Here is a 13,295-nt window from a genome sequence, read left to right on the forward strand (position 1 = left end):
TTAATATGATCAGTAATTGTGTCACTGATAAACACTGGGGATTTGCACCGTCTCCTTACTCTCTGTGTCCCTCACCCTCACTCTCTCTCATCTCCAGGCTGGACAGTGTCGGTCTCACAGATTCTGGAGCCGAGGATCTCGTCTCCGCTCTCAGTACAAACCACTCACTGACGGGGCTGATCCTGACATACAACTCCCTCACGGACCGATGTGTCCCCGCTCTCTGCCGCCTCATACTGAACCTCCCGAGACTGGAGCTGATCAGGTGAGTGTTTGTGTTAATATTTAATGTGATAAAATATCAGGGGATCCATCCATCCATTCGCGGGCTTCTTTCTTCTGTGATTTTGTTCTGTAAATGTTGTTGAAATATTAACTCCAGTCCCTGTTATTGACACTGTTGTTTCATCTGTTTATTTCCTCTTTATTCCTCGACTGTTTCAGGCTGGCGAGGAATGAGTTCAGTACGACCGGGAAGGAGAAACTGAGGTCGCTGCAGGAACACAGACCCGGAGTGAGTGTGGACGTGTGAACATCTCGTGGTGTAAACGTCACCGCCCTGGGGACCGGAATATTGTTGGCCGATTCCCCGCTCTCTCCTTTAAACGGCCGCCCTCCCCTTTAAACCCCAACGCTTCCCCGGCCGGGCAGTGACATCAGAGGCGACCCTGGCCGCTGTCACATGACCCGGGTACGCACTGCTGATGCTGGATATCCGGTGCTGCCCTCCAGTGGGGGACAGGGGAATTGCAGCGGGGGGGGGGGGGGGGGGGGGGGATCCTGCAGGATTCCAGATGTGACTTTCATCAGCGGCCCCCGCTCTTGCTGCGGGTTGATGGTGACAACTGTATCCATTTGGCAGATAAGTTTAAACATGACTCTGGTGGATTCCAGACCAGGGCATCGGAGATGTCCTCATTCTTCAGGGAACGGGGGTTCCCCTCTTCTACTATAGATGAGGCTCTAACCAGGGTCTCTTCTATACCCCGTAACTCCGTTCTCTCTCCCCAACCCCCCACTCGTAACAAGAGCAGAGTTCCCCTTGTCCTCACCTTCCACCCCACTAGCCGTCACATACAACAGATAAACCTCTGACATTTTCGCCACCTCCAACGGGATCCCACCACTGGCCTCATCTTCCCATCTCTCTTTCCCTGTCTGCTTTCCGCAGAGACCGCTCCCTCCGTAACTCCCTGGTCAATTCGTCCCTTCCCACCCCCTCCCCGGGCACTTTTCCTTGCAACCGCAGGAGATGCTACACTTGTCGCTTTACCTCCCCCCTCGACTCCATCCAAGGACCCAAGCAGTCTTTCCAGGTGCGGCAGAGGTTCACCTGCACCTCCTCCAACCTCATCTATTGCATCCACTGCTCTAGATGTCAACTGCTCTACGGGATATTCTTTGTGACTGCGCTGTAATTATAGAGAGAAGTGTAGATTGGTTACTTCTTACTAACCAATTGTTTGTTAGTGCTTGTTAGTAGAAGCTCCGCCTACTATGAGGTTTATATTATCAGAAGTCTGCTTAAGTAATTAGCAAAGATACTAGAACGGAGCAAGATAGACCACTCCTGTAAATTCCAATGGACTGACATGTAGTACGCAACGGAGCGGAACTTCCGCCATTTTAGTAAACTCGACCCGACTTCAGTTATGCCTCTCGCAGTGTAATCATCGTTGCGGGGGAACAAGTTGTGTTTACTATGTTTATGGTATCTTTGCTTGGTCACTATGTAATATTATGTTTATTGGTAATGAGTGTGAGTAGCTGCTAGTTACTGTAACACCATGCAGATGAATGCTGTGAGTGAGTGGACTTTAATAAACGTGTGTTGTAACATTGACGTGTGTACGACTCGACTCATTACAAGCAGGACAGCACAAGAATGGACCATTCCGCCCACAATATTTGTGCATGAAAACATTTCAGTATCAGCTGAAGTTACCCACTCATCCATTCCTCTCCCTACCTTGTACTCTTGCTCACTGAAATATCTCTCGTATGCTGGAACGAAGACGACATTCTCCAACGCCTCTTGAATCGCCTCTTCCAGCCTCTGGCGGTAATGAATTGTCAAATCCAGCAGCTGTGAATCATCACACCTTTCCAGGAGCTCCATCATCGAAGACATTGGAGGAGCTGTGATGAATCAAAATAATGGAATGATCAAGTGTTGTCTGTTTTCCTCCACCCATAGCTGTCACCACCCCCACTCTGCTAAAAGGCAGACCACATGACGGAGATGAGACGCTCCGATCAGCGGGTTGCTGTCAGGCCACGAGCCGGATCTACCCGCACCCTGCACGGAGGGAGGGAGACCCGGCTGTGATCCTCGACTTGCCCTGACAATGGTCCCCAGGCTGTTGCTGTAACTTATTCCCTGCGGCATCTAAACAATGCGCTAACTCACAACAATTGTCCCTCTCCCACTGTTCAATCCCACGGGTGCATTCTCCTCTTGATTCTGGATGGACACAATGTTCAAGTTCAAGTGAGTTTATTGTCATATGTCCCTGTATAGGACAATGAAATTCTTGCTTTGCTTAAGCACACAGAACATAGTAGGCATTTACTACAAAACAGATCAGTGTGTCCATATACCATAATATAAATATATACACACATGAATAAATAAACTGATAAAGTGCAAATAACAGAAAATGTGTTCATAATAATCAGAGTTTTGTCCGAGCCAGGTTTAATAGCCTGATGGCTGTGGGGAAGTAGCTATTCCTGAACCTGGATGTTGCAGTCTTCAGGCTCCTGTACCTTCTACCTGAAGGTAGCAGGGAGATGAATGTGTGGCCAGGATGGTGTGGCAGCTTTGATGATACTGCCAGCCTTTTTGAGGCAGCGACACATTTTGACAGAATACACCGTTGCGACATTAAACGCAACTTATTCTCACACTTTAGCTTTAGCATTCAGAGTTCAGAGGCACAGTATGCAAATAGGCCCTTCGGCCCAGCGGGTCCATGCCAATCATCAATCCATCACCCGCTCACACTAGTTTTATGTTATCTCACGTTCTGCATATTAGGAGCACATTTACAGAGGGCAATTGATGTTCATGCCAGCATGCCATAGGGATGTGGGAGGAAACATAAGTCATAAGAAAAACATGCAAACATAAGAAAAACATGCAAACTCCACACAAACAGTGGCCGTGGTTAGATTCGAACCCGAGTCTCCGGTGCCGTGAGCCAGTGGTTCTACCAGCTGCACTTCTGTGCCGACACTTATTATTGTCACATGTACTGAGAAACAGTGACAATATTTTGTTTGCATGCTGTCCAATCTAATCAGGTAATACTGTACATAACTACGGCCAAGCCAAGCACAAGTACAGCAGGTAGAGTGAAGAGAGTCTAATGAAATATTAATATTATTATTTGGCTCCTTTTACCCTATCTCGAGGGGCAGAGAGAGAGAGGGGACGGGAGAGGGATAGAGGTGTGAGAGAGAGAGAGAGGCGAGAGAGAGAGGGGGGTGGGGAGAGGAGAGAGGGTGGCGAGAGAGGGGGGAGGGAGAGGGGGGAAGAGAGAGGGGAGTGGTAAAGGGGGGGGGAGAGAGGAGAGAGGGAGAGATTCAAGATTCAAGAGAGTTTTTTGTCATGTGTCCCTGATAGGACAATGAAATTCTTGCTTTGCTTCAGCACAACAGAACATAGTAGGCATGAATACAGAACAGATCAGTGTGTCCATATAGCATTATATACGTAAATACACACATGAATAAATAAACTGATAACGTGCAAATAACAGATAATAATGGGCTATTAATGTTCAGACGTGAGGAGAGGGAGGGGGGGGGAGAGGAGATCCATGTCTCTGAGAGGGGAAGAGAGAGGGGAAGGGGGAGGGAGCGAGGGGGGGGGGGGCGAAGAGACAGAGAGGGAGCGGGGAGGAGAGGAGACCCACGTCTCTGTGTCGCCGTCAATCCGTTTACTTTCTGCCGACTAATAAACGCGACGTTTTTAAACATTATGCAATCATCTTTTCACAAAGAATTATCCAAATATAAATAAATATGGAAACAATTTGGGGGGGAAAAGAAAAGTGTTGACCTTTTCAAAATGGTTCAAATGGAAATAATGAATGTAACCAAAAAATAAACAGATTTTCTACACAAACAACAAAAGGCGGTGTTTTTGTGGCCCAGTGTTGTGATAGTGGGTGTAGATTGGTGACTTATTGCCGTTAGTTAGTGATGAACTAACAACCTCTGTCTGTCTACTACACGTTGTTGTCATTCAAGATGATTTAAACTTCCCACCTGTGTTTATTCAACTCATTTCCAACGGGAATGTGAAGGTCGTCGTGGAGAAGCGAACTCCCAGTGACCGAGCGCGCGAACGAGCGACCGTTGGTGAAGAACCTTCTGGAAACGGCGGGAAATAACGGGCGGCAACGGCTGAGGGAGCGCGAGCGGCGACAGTTGGTGGGATCTCGGCGGCCATCTTGACTACTGGCAGTCAGTCAGTCTCCCGTTGACGTCAACGCGAGTGAAGCCAGAGGCGGCCATCTTGACTACTGGCATTGCGTCAGTCTCCCGTTGACGTCAACAGTGTGGTCTGTCCGCCCGCCCGGGAGCGATGGTCGACAGTCGGGGTGGGTGTGTGTGTGTGGGTGGGGTGGGTAAGGGGAGAGGGGGAAGTAGAGGGGGCGTGGGAGAGAGGGGAAAGAGGAGGGGGAGAGGAGGAGGGATGGAAGAGATGAGGGTGGGGAGAGGAGGGGGGGGGGGGAAGAGTGGATAGAGAGTGTAATACAGTTGTGCGGCCCGGGAGCGAGTGTAATACAGTTGTGGGGCCCGGGAGCGCGTGTAATACGGTTGTGGGGCCCGGGAGCGGGTGTAATACAGTTGTGGGGCCCGGGAGCGGGACGTCAATAGCGGGGCGGAAGGCGCAGGGTGGGACAGGAGAGCAAGGCCAAGCGGACGAGGAGTTTGTGGAGTGTCTGTCTGTCTGTCTCCCTCCCTCATGGATTCCCAGAGCAGCTTGTACAGGAGCTGACCAGGGAGAAGGCAAGTCTGGTTGTTCAGTGTCGTGCAATGAACCTGCTTGGATAAAGGCAACTGGAGGTAAAGGAGCCATTAGTGACCAAATAAATGGCCATTCATTTACAGGAATCAAACACTAAATTCCTTCCATTTGGCCCATAAATCGACGACAATGAGATTTAACAATTATGCTTTCTTGTGAATTCTTGTGTGAATGTTATTTGGACACTTAGGCTATTTAAAAATGTTAAATCTTTTCATAAGAAATGGATAACAGTTCTGTACTCCCCCAACATGGGGAACATGTTTCCTGCATCTACCCTGTCCAATCCCTCACTAATTTTATACGATTCTATAAGAAACCCGCTCATCCTTCTGAATTCCAGTGAATACAAACCCAGTCGACCCATTCTTTCAACATATGTCAGTCCCACCATCATCATCATTTCCTGAGAAGGTTGGCATTTTCTTTCATTCTTGATAACACAACATGAATTCTGAAGAATTCCGAAGAACACAGTCAGGTTAGGAAAAACTTGCTTTATTTGTTAGGCAAGGCACAAATGCGTTAAGACTTTCTTAAAAAAAAACACTTTAAAATGCTTTTAAGTGTTTGGGCCAGTGGCAGCCAGCTGGTACTGTGAGCAGTCGGCTGTGTGCAGCTAGGCTCACTTTTGCATTTTCACTTGGGTACAGTATGAATGAGAAGATGCTGGTGCTGTTGCTTGTCTGCTCCTCGACAGGGCGAAGCAGGGCTTATATTAGGAACACTTCTCCATCCGTGCCCCACCACGGATGGCTGACCTGCTGAATTCTACCGGCACTTTGGAGGGGAATGGCCACGCGACGTGTCGGGTCTGGACCTTTCTATGGACTCATGGAGTTGGGGGGGGGGGGGGGGTTGGGGTCGGGACAGACTCCAGGCTTTCATTTGGATGAGGGGAGAGTCTCCTCAAATTGGAGAATTCTGTGTTCATGTCATTGGGTTGTAAGCTATGAGGTGCTGTTCCTCCATTTTGTGTGTCACCTCACTCTGGCAATGGAGGAGTCCCAGGACAGAACGATCAGTGTGGGAGTGGGAAGGGGAGTTAAAATGGTTGGCAACCGGGAGATTCAACAGGCCTTGGCGGACTGGGCGCAAGTGAAGGTGAAATGCCCGCTGGGTCTAGATACAAGGAACAGCAGATGCTGGTTTACAAAAAGAGACCCAATCTCCTGGAGTAACTTGCACCTCTGGAGAGCATGGACAGGCAACATTCTAGGTCAGGACCCTTCTTCAGACTGCTTGATGTGGGGGGTGGAGAAAGTCGGAAAGGAGAGGTGGGAGTGGTCGCCTTAGATTGCCTTCCCTCTACAGATGCCGCCTGACCCACTGAGTTCCTCCACCGCTTTAGAGGGAATGGACCGACGACGTTTTGAGTCAGGACCCTTCTTCAGACTGATTGGAGAGGGTGGGGGGAGGAAGCCGGAAAAGAGAGTTGGGGGCTGGACAAAGCCTGGCAAGTGATAGGTGGACACAAAATGCTGCAGTAACTCAGCGGGACGGGCAGCATCACTAGAGAGAAGGAATGGGTGAAGTTTCAGGCTGAGACCCTTCTTCAGAAGTGATAGGTGGGGGAGACACAAGAAACTGCAGATGCTGGAATCTTGCATAGAGCACAATTTAGATGCACAGAGTCTCTTGCCCTGAGTGGGGGAACCAAGACCAGAGGACATGGGTTCAAGGTGAAGGGGAAAAGATTTAACAAGTATCTGAGGGGTAACTTTTCAACAGAGAGTGGAGGGTGTATGGAACAAGCTGCCGGTGGAGGTAGTTGAGGCTGGGACTATCCCAACATTTTAGAAACAGTTATAGACAGGTACATAGACGGGCCAAGTTTGGAGGGATATGGACCAAATGCAGGCAGGTGGGACTAGTGTAGCCGGGACGTTGATCGGTGTGGGCAAGTTGGGCCTGTTTCCACACAGTATCACTCTATGACTCTAATACATAGTGCTGCAGTAAATCAGCAGGTCAGGCAGCATCTGTGGAGAACATGGATAGGTAACGTCTCACAGAGTGCTGGAGTAACTCAACGGGTCAGACAGCATCTGTGGGGAACATGGATAGGTGAAACATGTAGATGGGTTATGCATGCAACCTATAATGTAGTTACCTCATCACCACTAACCACGCCCCATCATATTAGTATAACTGTAGTATCCTCCCTTTGTTCCTCCCACTAGGTCCCAGTACGCCTGAAGGCTGGATGCAGTCAGTGCTGGGACGTGTGTGCCATGTGCTATAATAAACTACCAGTAAAGGTTACAGTGTGTCAGCAATCACACCTTTACATGGCGTCAGAAGTGTAAAACTCGCGTTTCCCGTTTACCGGTTTTCATTTATTTTGTCCCCGTTAGTGCCCAGTTTTGGGTTTCCCTTGACATGGCATCCTCATGCCGAAAGCCATCTCCCCTTGTCTTCGACGCTGACATTGCGGAACGATGGTCGACTTTTGTGATGGACTACACTCACTACGTCAATATTGCGCACCGGAACGACCCAGCCGCGGTCAAAGCATCACTCTTGCTCAACCTGGCCGGTCCCGACGCAATGAAGAGAGCTCAAGCCTTTGTCTACGAACCAGCGGTCCTGGATGACAACGACCAACCGGTCGAGCCAGCTGAATCGGCCGACGACCCGGTATGTCTTTTGCGCAAATTCGCGGAGATATGTGACCTGCCCTCCAACCGTATACTGGAGCGGGCCAGGTTCTTCTCACGCAAGCAACAGCCGGATGAACCTGTTGAATGCTTCATTGCCGACCTGCGGCACCTTGCCCAGCGGTGCCGATTCGAAACCATGCGCGACCAGCTCACCAGGGACATTCTCGTTACCGGTATGATCGATCAGAAGCTGCGTGCCGACCTGCTGCAACGGCCTGACCTAACCCTGACTCAGGCAATGCATGCGTGCCGCATTGCCGAAGTGGTCACCCCTCCTCATGGACAGAGGGGGTCTGACAACCGAGCCATAAATTTAACTGGTGTTGCTGGACAACGACGGATGAAGGACAACTTTCGCCCTCCACCGCGGCCCGTTCGTACACCCCGGGACCCAAGATCTATAAAGTGTCCTAACTGCAACTACGTGCACTCCTCAGAATCACAGTGCCCAGCCCTTGGGAAGACCTGCAATTTCTGCGGGAGAAGAAACCATTTTGCAGCTGCCTGCCGATCCCGTGGGAAAGTGCCTTCAGCTCCCAGACAACTCCTAAACAACCTTCTGCAAGTTGATAGCGAGATGGACTCTCAGCCCTCTGTTGACGCTGCCCCCGACTCTGAGCTCAGCTTTTCCACGGGAGATGTAAGTATTTACACTCTCCTCCACAGCCGATCTCGCCTCCCCGATCCTTCTGTGAACATAACTGTAAACAATAAGTCTTTCTCTGCTAAACTTGACACGGGGGCGAAAGTGAACGTAATGTCAACAAAGCTGTTCCACCAGATAAGGAATAATGAGCTGCTGATTGCAGACCGCTCTGTTTTGCGTGCCTATGGGGGAGAGGAACTAACACCTGTGGGGAGAGCGACTTTCCACTGCGTGCTGCAGAAATCTTCCCAGGACCTGTCTTTCTTCATTCTGGACAGTGACTGTCTGACGTTGCTTAGCAACCAGGCCTGCCAGGATCTTCAGCTGGTGTCGTTTGGCCGTACGGTCCACGAGGTGCAACCTGTGATGGATCCACTATGTGAGTACCCAGACCTGTTTGACGACAAGCTGGGGAAGCTGCCGGTGGTGTACAAGATCGCGACTGACCCATCTGTGGAGCCTGTGATCCGTCCACCCCACAGAGTGTCTTTTGCCATGAAGGGCAAGGTGGAGAATATGCTGAAGGACATGGTCAACATGGGAGTGCTGGAGGCTGTCAGCGATCCAACCGTATGGGTCTCCACCATGGTCGCCACGTTGAAGAAAGGAAAAAATGAGATACGGGTATGCATCAACCCTAAGGACTTAAATATGGCGATTAAACGGCCCCACTACCCCATGAGGACTGTCGAAGATGTTGCCGCCCAGGTGGGACAAGCTACTGTGTTCTCCGTCCTCGATGCAAGAAGTTCGTTTTGGCAGATACCCCTGGACAAACGCTCCACGGACCTGACCATGTTCAGCACGCCCTTCGGCAGGTTTAAGTTTTTACGGATGCCGTTCGGCATCAACTCTGCCAGCGAGGTATTTCAGCGTTCTATGGAACAATTATTTGCAGGTCTGCCCTGCGCGATTATTGTGGATGACATTCTGGTCTATGGGAGGGATGTGGCCGTACATGACCACAACCTCCGGCGGATTTTGGACCGTGCTCGGCAGATAAATCTGAAGCTCAAATGGTCAAAGTGCAAGTTCCGGGTGCCTGAGGTCACATATGTCGGCCACATTTTCACGGCCCAAGGGTTGAAGCCAGACCCGCAAAAGACCAGCGCAATCTCTGAGCTGCCCGCCCCGACAGACGCGGTCAGTCTGCAGCGCTTCCTGGGTATGGTGAATTACCTGGGGAAGTTTATCCCCGACCTCAGCGAGTTGAGCGCACCCCTGAGATTGCTCACAAAGAAGGACATTGCCTGGGCATGGTTTCCGCACCACCAGCAGGCATTTGATCTGCTAAAGACGAGGCTGGTCAGCACACCTACACTGAAGTTTTTTGATCTGCTGCGTCCGATCGTGGTCACTTGCGACGCCTCTCGATTTGGTCTGGGTGCTGCCTGCCTGCAACCCCACGCTGGTGACTCGCTGCTGCCCATCTCCTATGCCTCCAGGACCATGACGGACACAGAGCAGCGTTATGCACAGATAGAGAAGGAGCTGCTGGCGGTGGTTTTCGCGTGTTCGAAGTTTAAGGACTTCTTATTTGGCACCAGGTTCACCGTTGAGACGGATCACCAGCCACTGGTAACGATACTTAACAAACCAATACACTGCGCTCCTGCCAGGCTACAGCGGATGATGCTGCAGCTACAGCGCTTTGACTTTAAAATCGTATATAAGAGGGGCACCGAGATGCATGTGGCTGATGCACTGTCCCGGGCCCCCCGTGCCTCCTGCGACCAGCACCCCTTCGAGCAGTCGGACTTACAGGTACTGAACGTCAACTTCGTCCCTTCTCACCAGCTGCAGTGCTTGGTTGAACATACCGCAAACGACCCCGACCTGCAGCAGCTTGCTGCTGTCATCAAGCGGGGGTGGCCCACCAAACGGAATTCGTTGCCTGCCAGCGTCCACCCCTATTTTTTGGTCCGCGATGAGTTAGTCCTCCGTGACGGTATTATTATCAAAGGACACAAAGTTGTCATCCCGGAATCGCTGCGTGGCTTGTATTTTGATGCCGCCCACATGGGTCATCCCGGGGCAGATGCCACCATCTCACATGCCCAGGAACAGTACTACTGGCCGGCCATGGCTAAATACATCCAGGCCAGGGTGGATTCCTGTCCGGACTGTCACTCGCTTGCCCCGCATCAGCAAAGACAGCCGCTTTTGCAGCAGCCTGCCCCTGACATGCCCTGGTCTTCTCTGGCGGCCGATATCTTCGACTGGCGTGGGAGGCAATACCTTGTGCTAGTAGACTCTTACTCGAATTGGTTCGAGGTGGACCTCCTCCCTGCCATCACCTCCGAGATGGTGATCAGCAAGCTTCGCCGCCACTTTGCCACGTTTGGTTCCCCTGTCCGGCTGCAGACAGACAACGGTCGCCAGTTCACCAGCGCCGAGTTTCGAGCATTTGCCACAAAGTGGAACTTTAATCATTTCACTAGCAGCCCGGAGTACCCGCAAAGCAATGGTCTGGCTGAACGGGCGGTCCGCAGCGCTAAGCACCTGCTTGAACAAACCCGCCTCTCGAACGGGGATTTCTATCAGGGTCTCCTGAACCTTCGCAACATTTCCAGAGACAGTACCATGGGATCCCCTGCCCAGCGACTCATGTCCCGAGTTGTCCGCCCTCCGATGCCTATTGCCCAGCAGTCCCTGATGCCTAAAGTCCTGCAGCCTGCTGATGTCCAGAAACGTATTGCCCAGAAGCACGAGATCCAGCGACGATCGCATGATAAATCCTGCCGCCCTCTTTCTCCACTGATGCCTGGACAGGTCGTCCGTTTGCAGACGCCCACCGGCTATTCCCGACTTGCCACCGTCGTCGGGTTTGACAGCGCGCCACGGTCCTACCTCGTGGATTTCGAAGGGACTGTATACCGACGCAGCCGCCAGCACCTGTTGGCTGTTAACGAGCCCAAACCACCTCCTGCGATTCCGTATACCCCTCCATCGCGTGTCGAGCCTTCCTCCACTAACGTACCATCTGCTCCCTGCACGCCACGGTCGGTCCTGTTGCCTCGGATAGCCCCCCCTGCTCCTCCCGGTTTTGCTCCCCAGGCTCTGTTGTCCCCTGCAAGGTCTTCTCTCTCTCTCCAACTTCAGCTCGTTCTACTCCTTCATTCTCACCTGGCTCTCCTGTGCCTCTCCGTTCCCCCTTCAAGCTGGGTTCCCCACCCATCTTCTCTCCCCCTCCTGTTTCTGCTCCTGTCCCTCCTCCTATTCTTTCGGGCGGGGAGGGTGAAGGTGCTGTGCGCACTCGCTCGGGTAGGATTGTAAAACCTCCGGCTCGCTACGGAGAATATGCTTAGCTTTGCAGGTACTGTATAATAAACCTGCTACTGTAGTAACTTGTTTGAATTGTAAGGGAAAGGATGTAGATGGGTTATGCATGCAACCTATAATGTAGTTACCTCATCACCACTAACCACGCCCCATCATATTAGTATAACTGTAGTATCCTCCCTTTGTTCCTCCCACTAGGTCCCAGTACGCCTGAAGGCTGGACGCAGTCAGTGCTGGGACGTGTGTGCCATGTGCTATAATAAACTACCAGTAAAGGTTACAGTGTGTCAGCAATCACTCCTTTACAAAACCCTTGCCACACTCAGCGCACACAAAGGGTCTCTCTCCGGTGTGTATCCGCTGGTGCTCCCGCAGCCCCCATGCTCTCTTGTCACAGTGGCAGCAGCTGCTCGCCGGCGTGGACCCGCCGGTGATGCCGCAACCCCCGCGAGCTGTCAAACGACTCGCCGCAGTACGGGCAGTCGTAGGGCGGGCCACTGGTGTGCACGTGCTGGTGAGACAGGGCGTGGGAGGCCATGACAGAGCGCTCTCCACACACTGGGCTGGGGACGGGACAGCTGCCGGCGTGAACCCGCTGGTGCCACAGCAGGTTGGAGGAACGGGTGAAGCCCTTGCCACACTGGGCACAGGTGTAGGGGCGCTCGCCGGTGTGGGTGCGCTGGTGCACCAGCAGGTTGCCAGAGAGGGTGAAGCCCTTGCCGCACCTGGCGCAGGTGTAGGGGCGCTCGCCAGTGTGGGTGCGCTGGTGCACCAGCAGGTTGCCGGAGTGGGTGAAGCCCTTGCCGCACTGGGTGCAGGTGTAGGGGCGCACGCGGATGTGGGTGCGCTGGTGCACCAGCAGGCAGTCAGAGCGGGTGAAGCCCTTGCCGCACTGGGCGCAGGTGTAGGGGCGCTCGCCAGTGTGGGTGCGCTGGTGCACCAGCAGGTTGCCGGAGTGGGTGAAGCCCTTGCCGCACTGGGTGCAGGTGTAGGGACGCTCGCCGGTGTGGGAGCGCTGGTGTCTCAGGAGCCTGGTGGAGGTGGTGAAGCCCTTGCCGCACGGGGCACAGGTGTAGGGGCGCACGCCGGAGTGGGTGCGCTGGTGCACCAGCAGGTTGCTGGACTTGGTGAAGCCCTTGCCGCAGTCGCTGCAGGTGTAGGGCCGCTCCCCGGTGTGCACGCGCCTGTGCACCTTCAGGTCCTTGGACGACTTGAAGACTTTGCTCCACCTGCGGTAAAAGCTTTACCCAGTTGTCGGGGCTGCGGCAGCACCAGCGGGTGCACAGCAGTGAGCGGCCCTTCACCTGCCCCGACTGCGGCAGTGGTTTCAAGTCGTCCGCGGAGCTGAAGGTGCACAGGCGGGTGCACACCGAGGAGCGGTCCTTCACCTGCAGCGACTGCGGCAAGGGCTTCACCCAGTCCCGCGGCCTGCTGAGGCACCAGCGCACCCACACCGGCGAGCGCCCCTTCACCTGCGCCCAGTGCGGCAAGGGCTTCACCCGCTCCAGCAACCTGCTGGTGCACCAGCGCACCCACACAGGCGAGCGCCCCTACACCTGCACTCGGTGCGGCAAGGGCTTCACCGGCGAGCGCCCCGACACCTGCGCCCAGTGCGGCAAGGGCTTCACCCACTCTGGCAGCCTGCTGGTGCACCAGCGCACCC

General features: G+C 53.1%; 3 protein-coding genes across 3 annotated transcripts in view; 2 read left to right on the forward strand and 1 right to left on the reverse strand.

Annotated features, from left to right (window-relative positions):
• The window catches only part of LOC116969024 (zinc finger protein 432-like), a gene marked incomplete at its 5' end in the record, with an annotated part of 120,078 nt that extends 107,260 nt beyond the window's left edge, over positions 1 to 12,818 (reverse strand). Inside the window, one exon of the mRNA XM_033015997.1 lies at positions 12,225 to 12,818. Coding sequence (XP_032871888.1) covers positions 12,225 to 12,818 — 594 coding nt within the window. The remainder of the gene's footprint in view (positions 1 to 12,224) is intronic.
• Positions 1 to 13,295, forward strand: part of LOC116969026 — a 573,861-nt gene that overhangs the window by 511,162 nt on the left and 49,404 nt on the right. The gene's annotated exons all lie outside the window — the stretch shown is intronic.
• LOC116969039 (ribonuclease inhibitor-like) overlaps positions 1 to 13,295 on the forward strand; it is a 451,987-nt gene that overhangs the window by 335,264 nt on the left and 103,428 nt on the right. The window lies entirely within an intron of this gene.

Source organism: Amblyraja radiata (genome assembly GCF_010909765.2).
Source record: "Amblyraja radiata isolate CabotCenter1 chromosome 42 unlocalized genomic scaffold, sAmbRad1.1.pri SUPER_42_unloc_2, whole genome shotgun sequence".
NCBI classification, from domain to species: Eukaryota; Metazoa; Chordata; class Chondrichthyes; order Rajiformes; family Rajidae; genus Amblyraja; species Amblyraja radiata.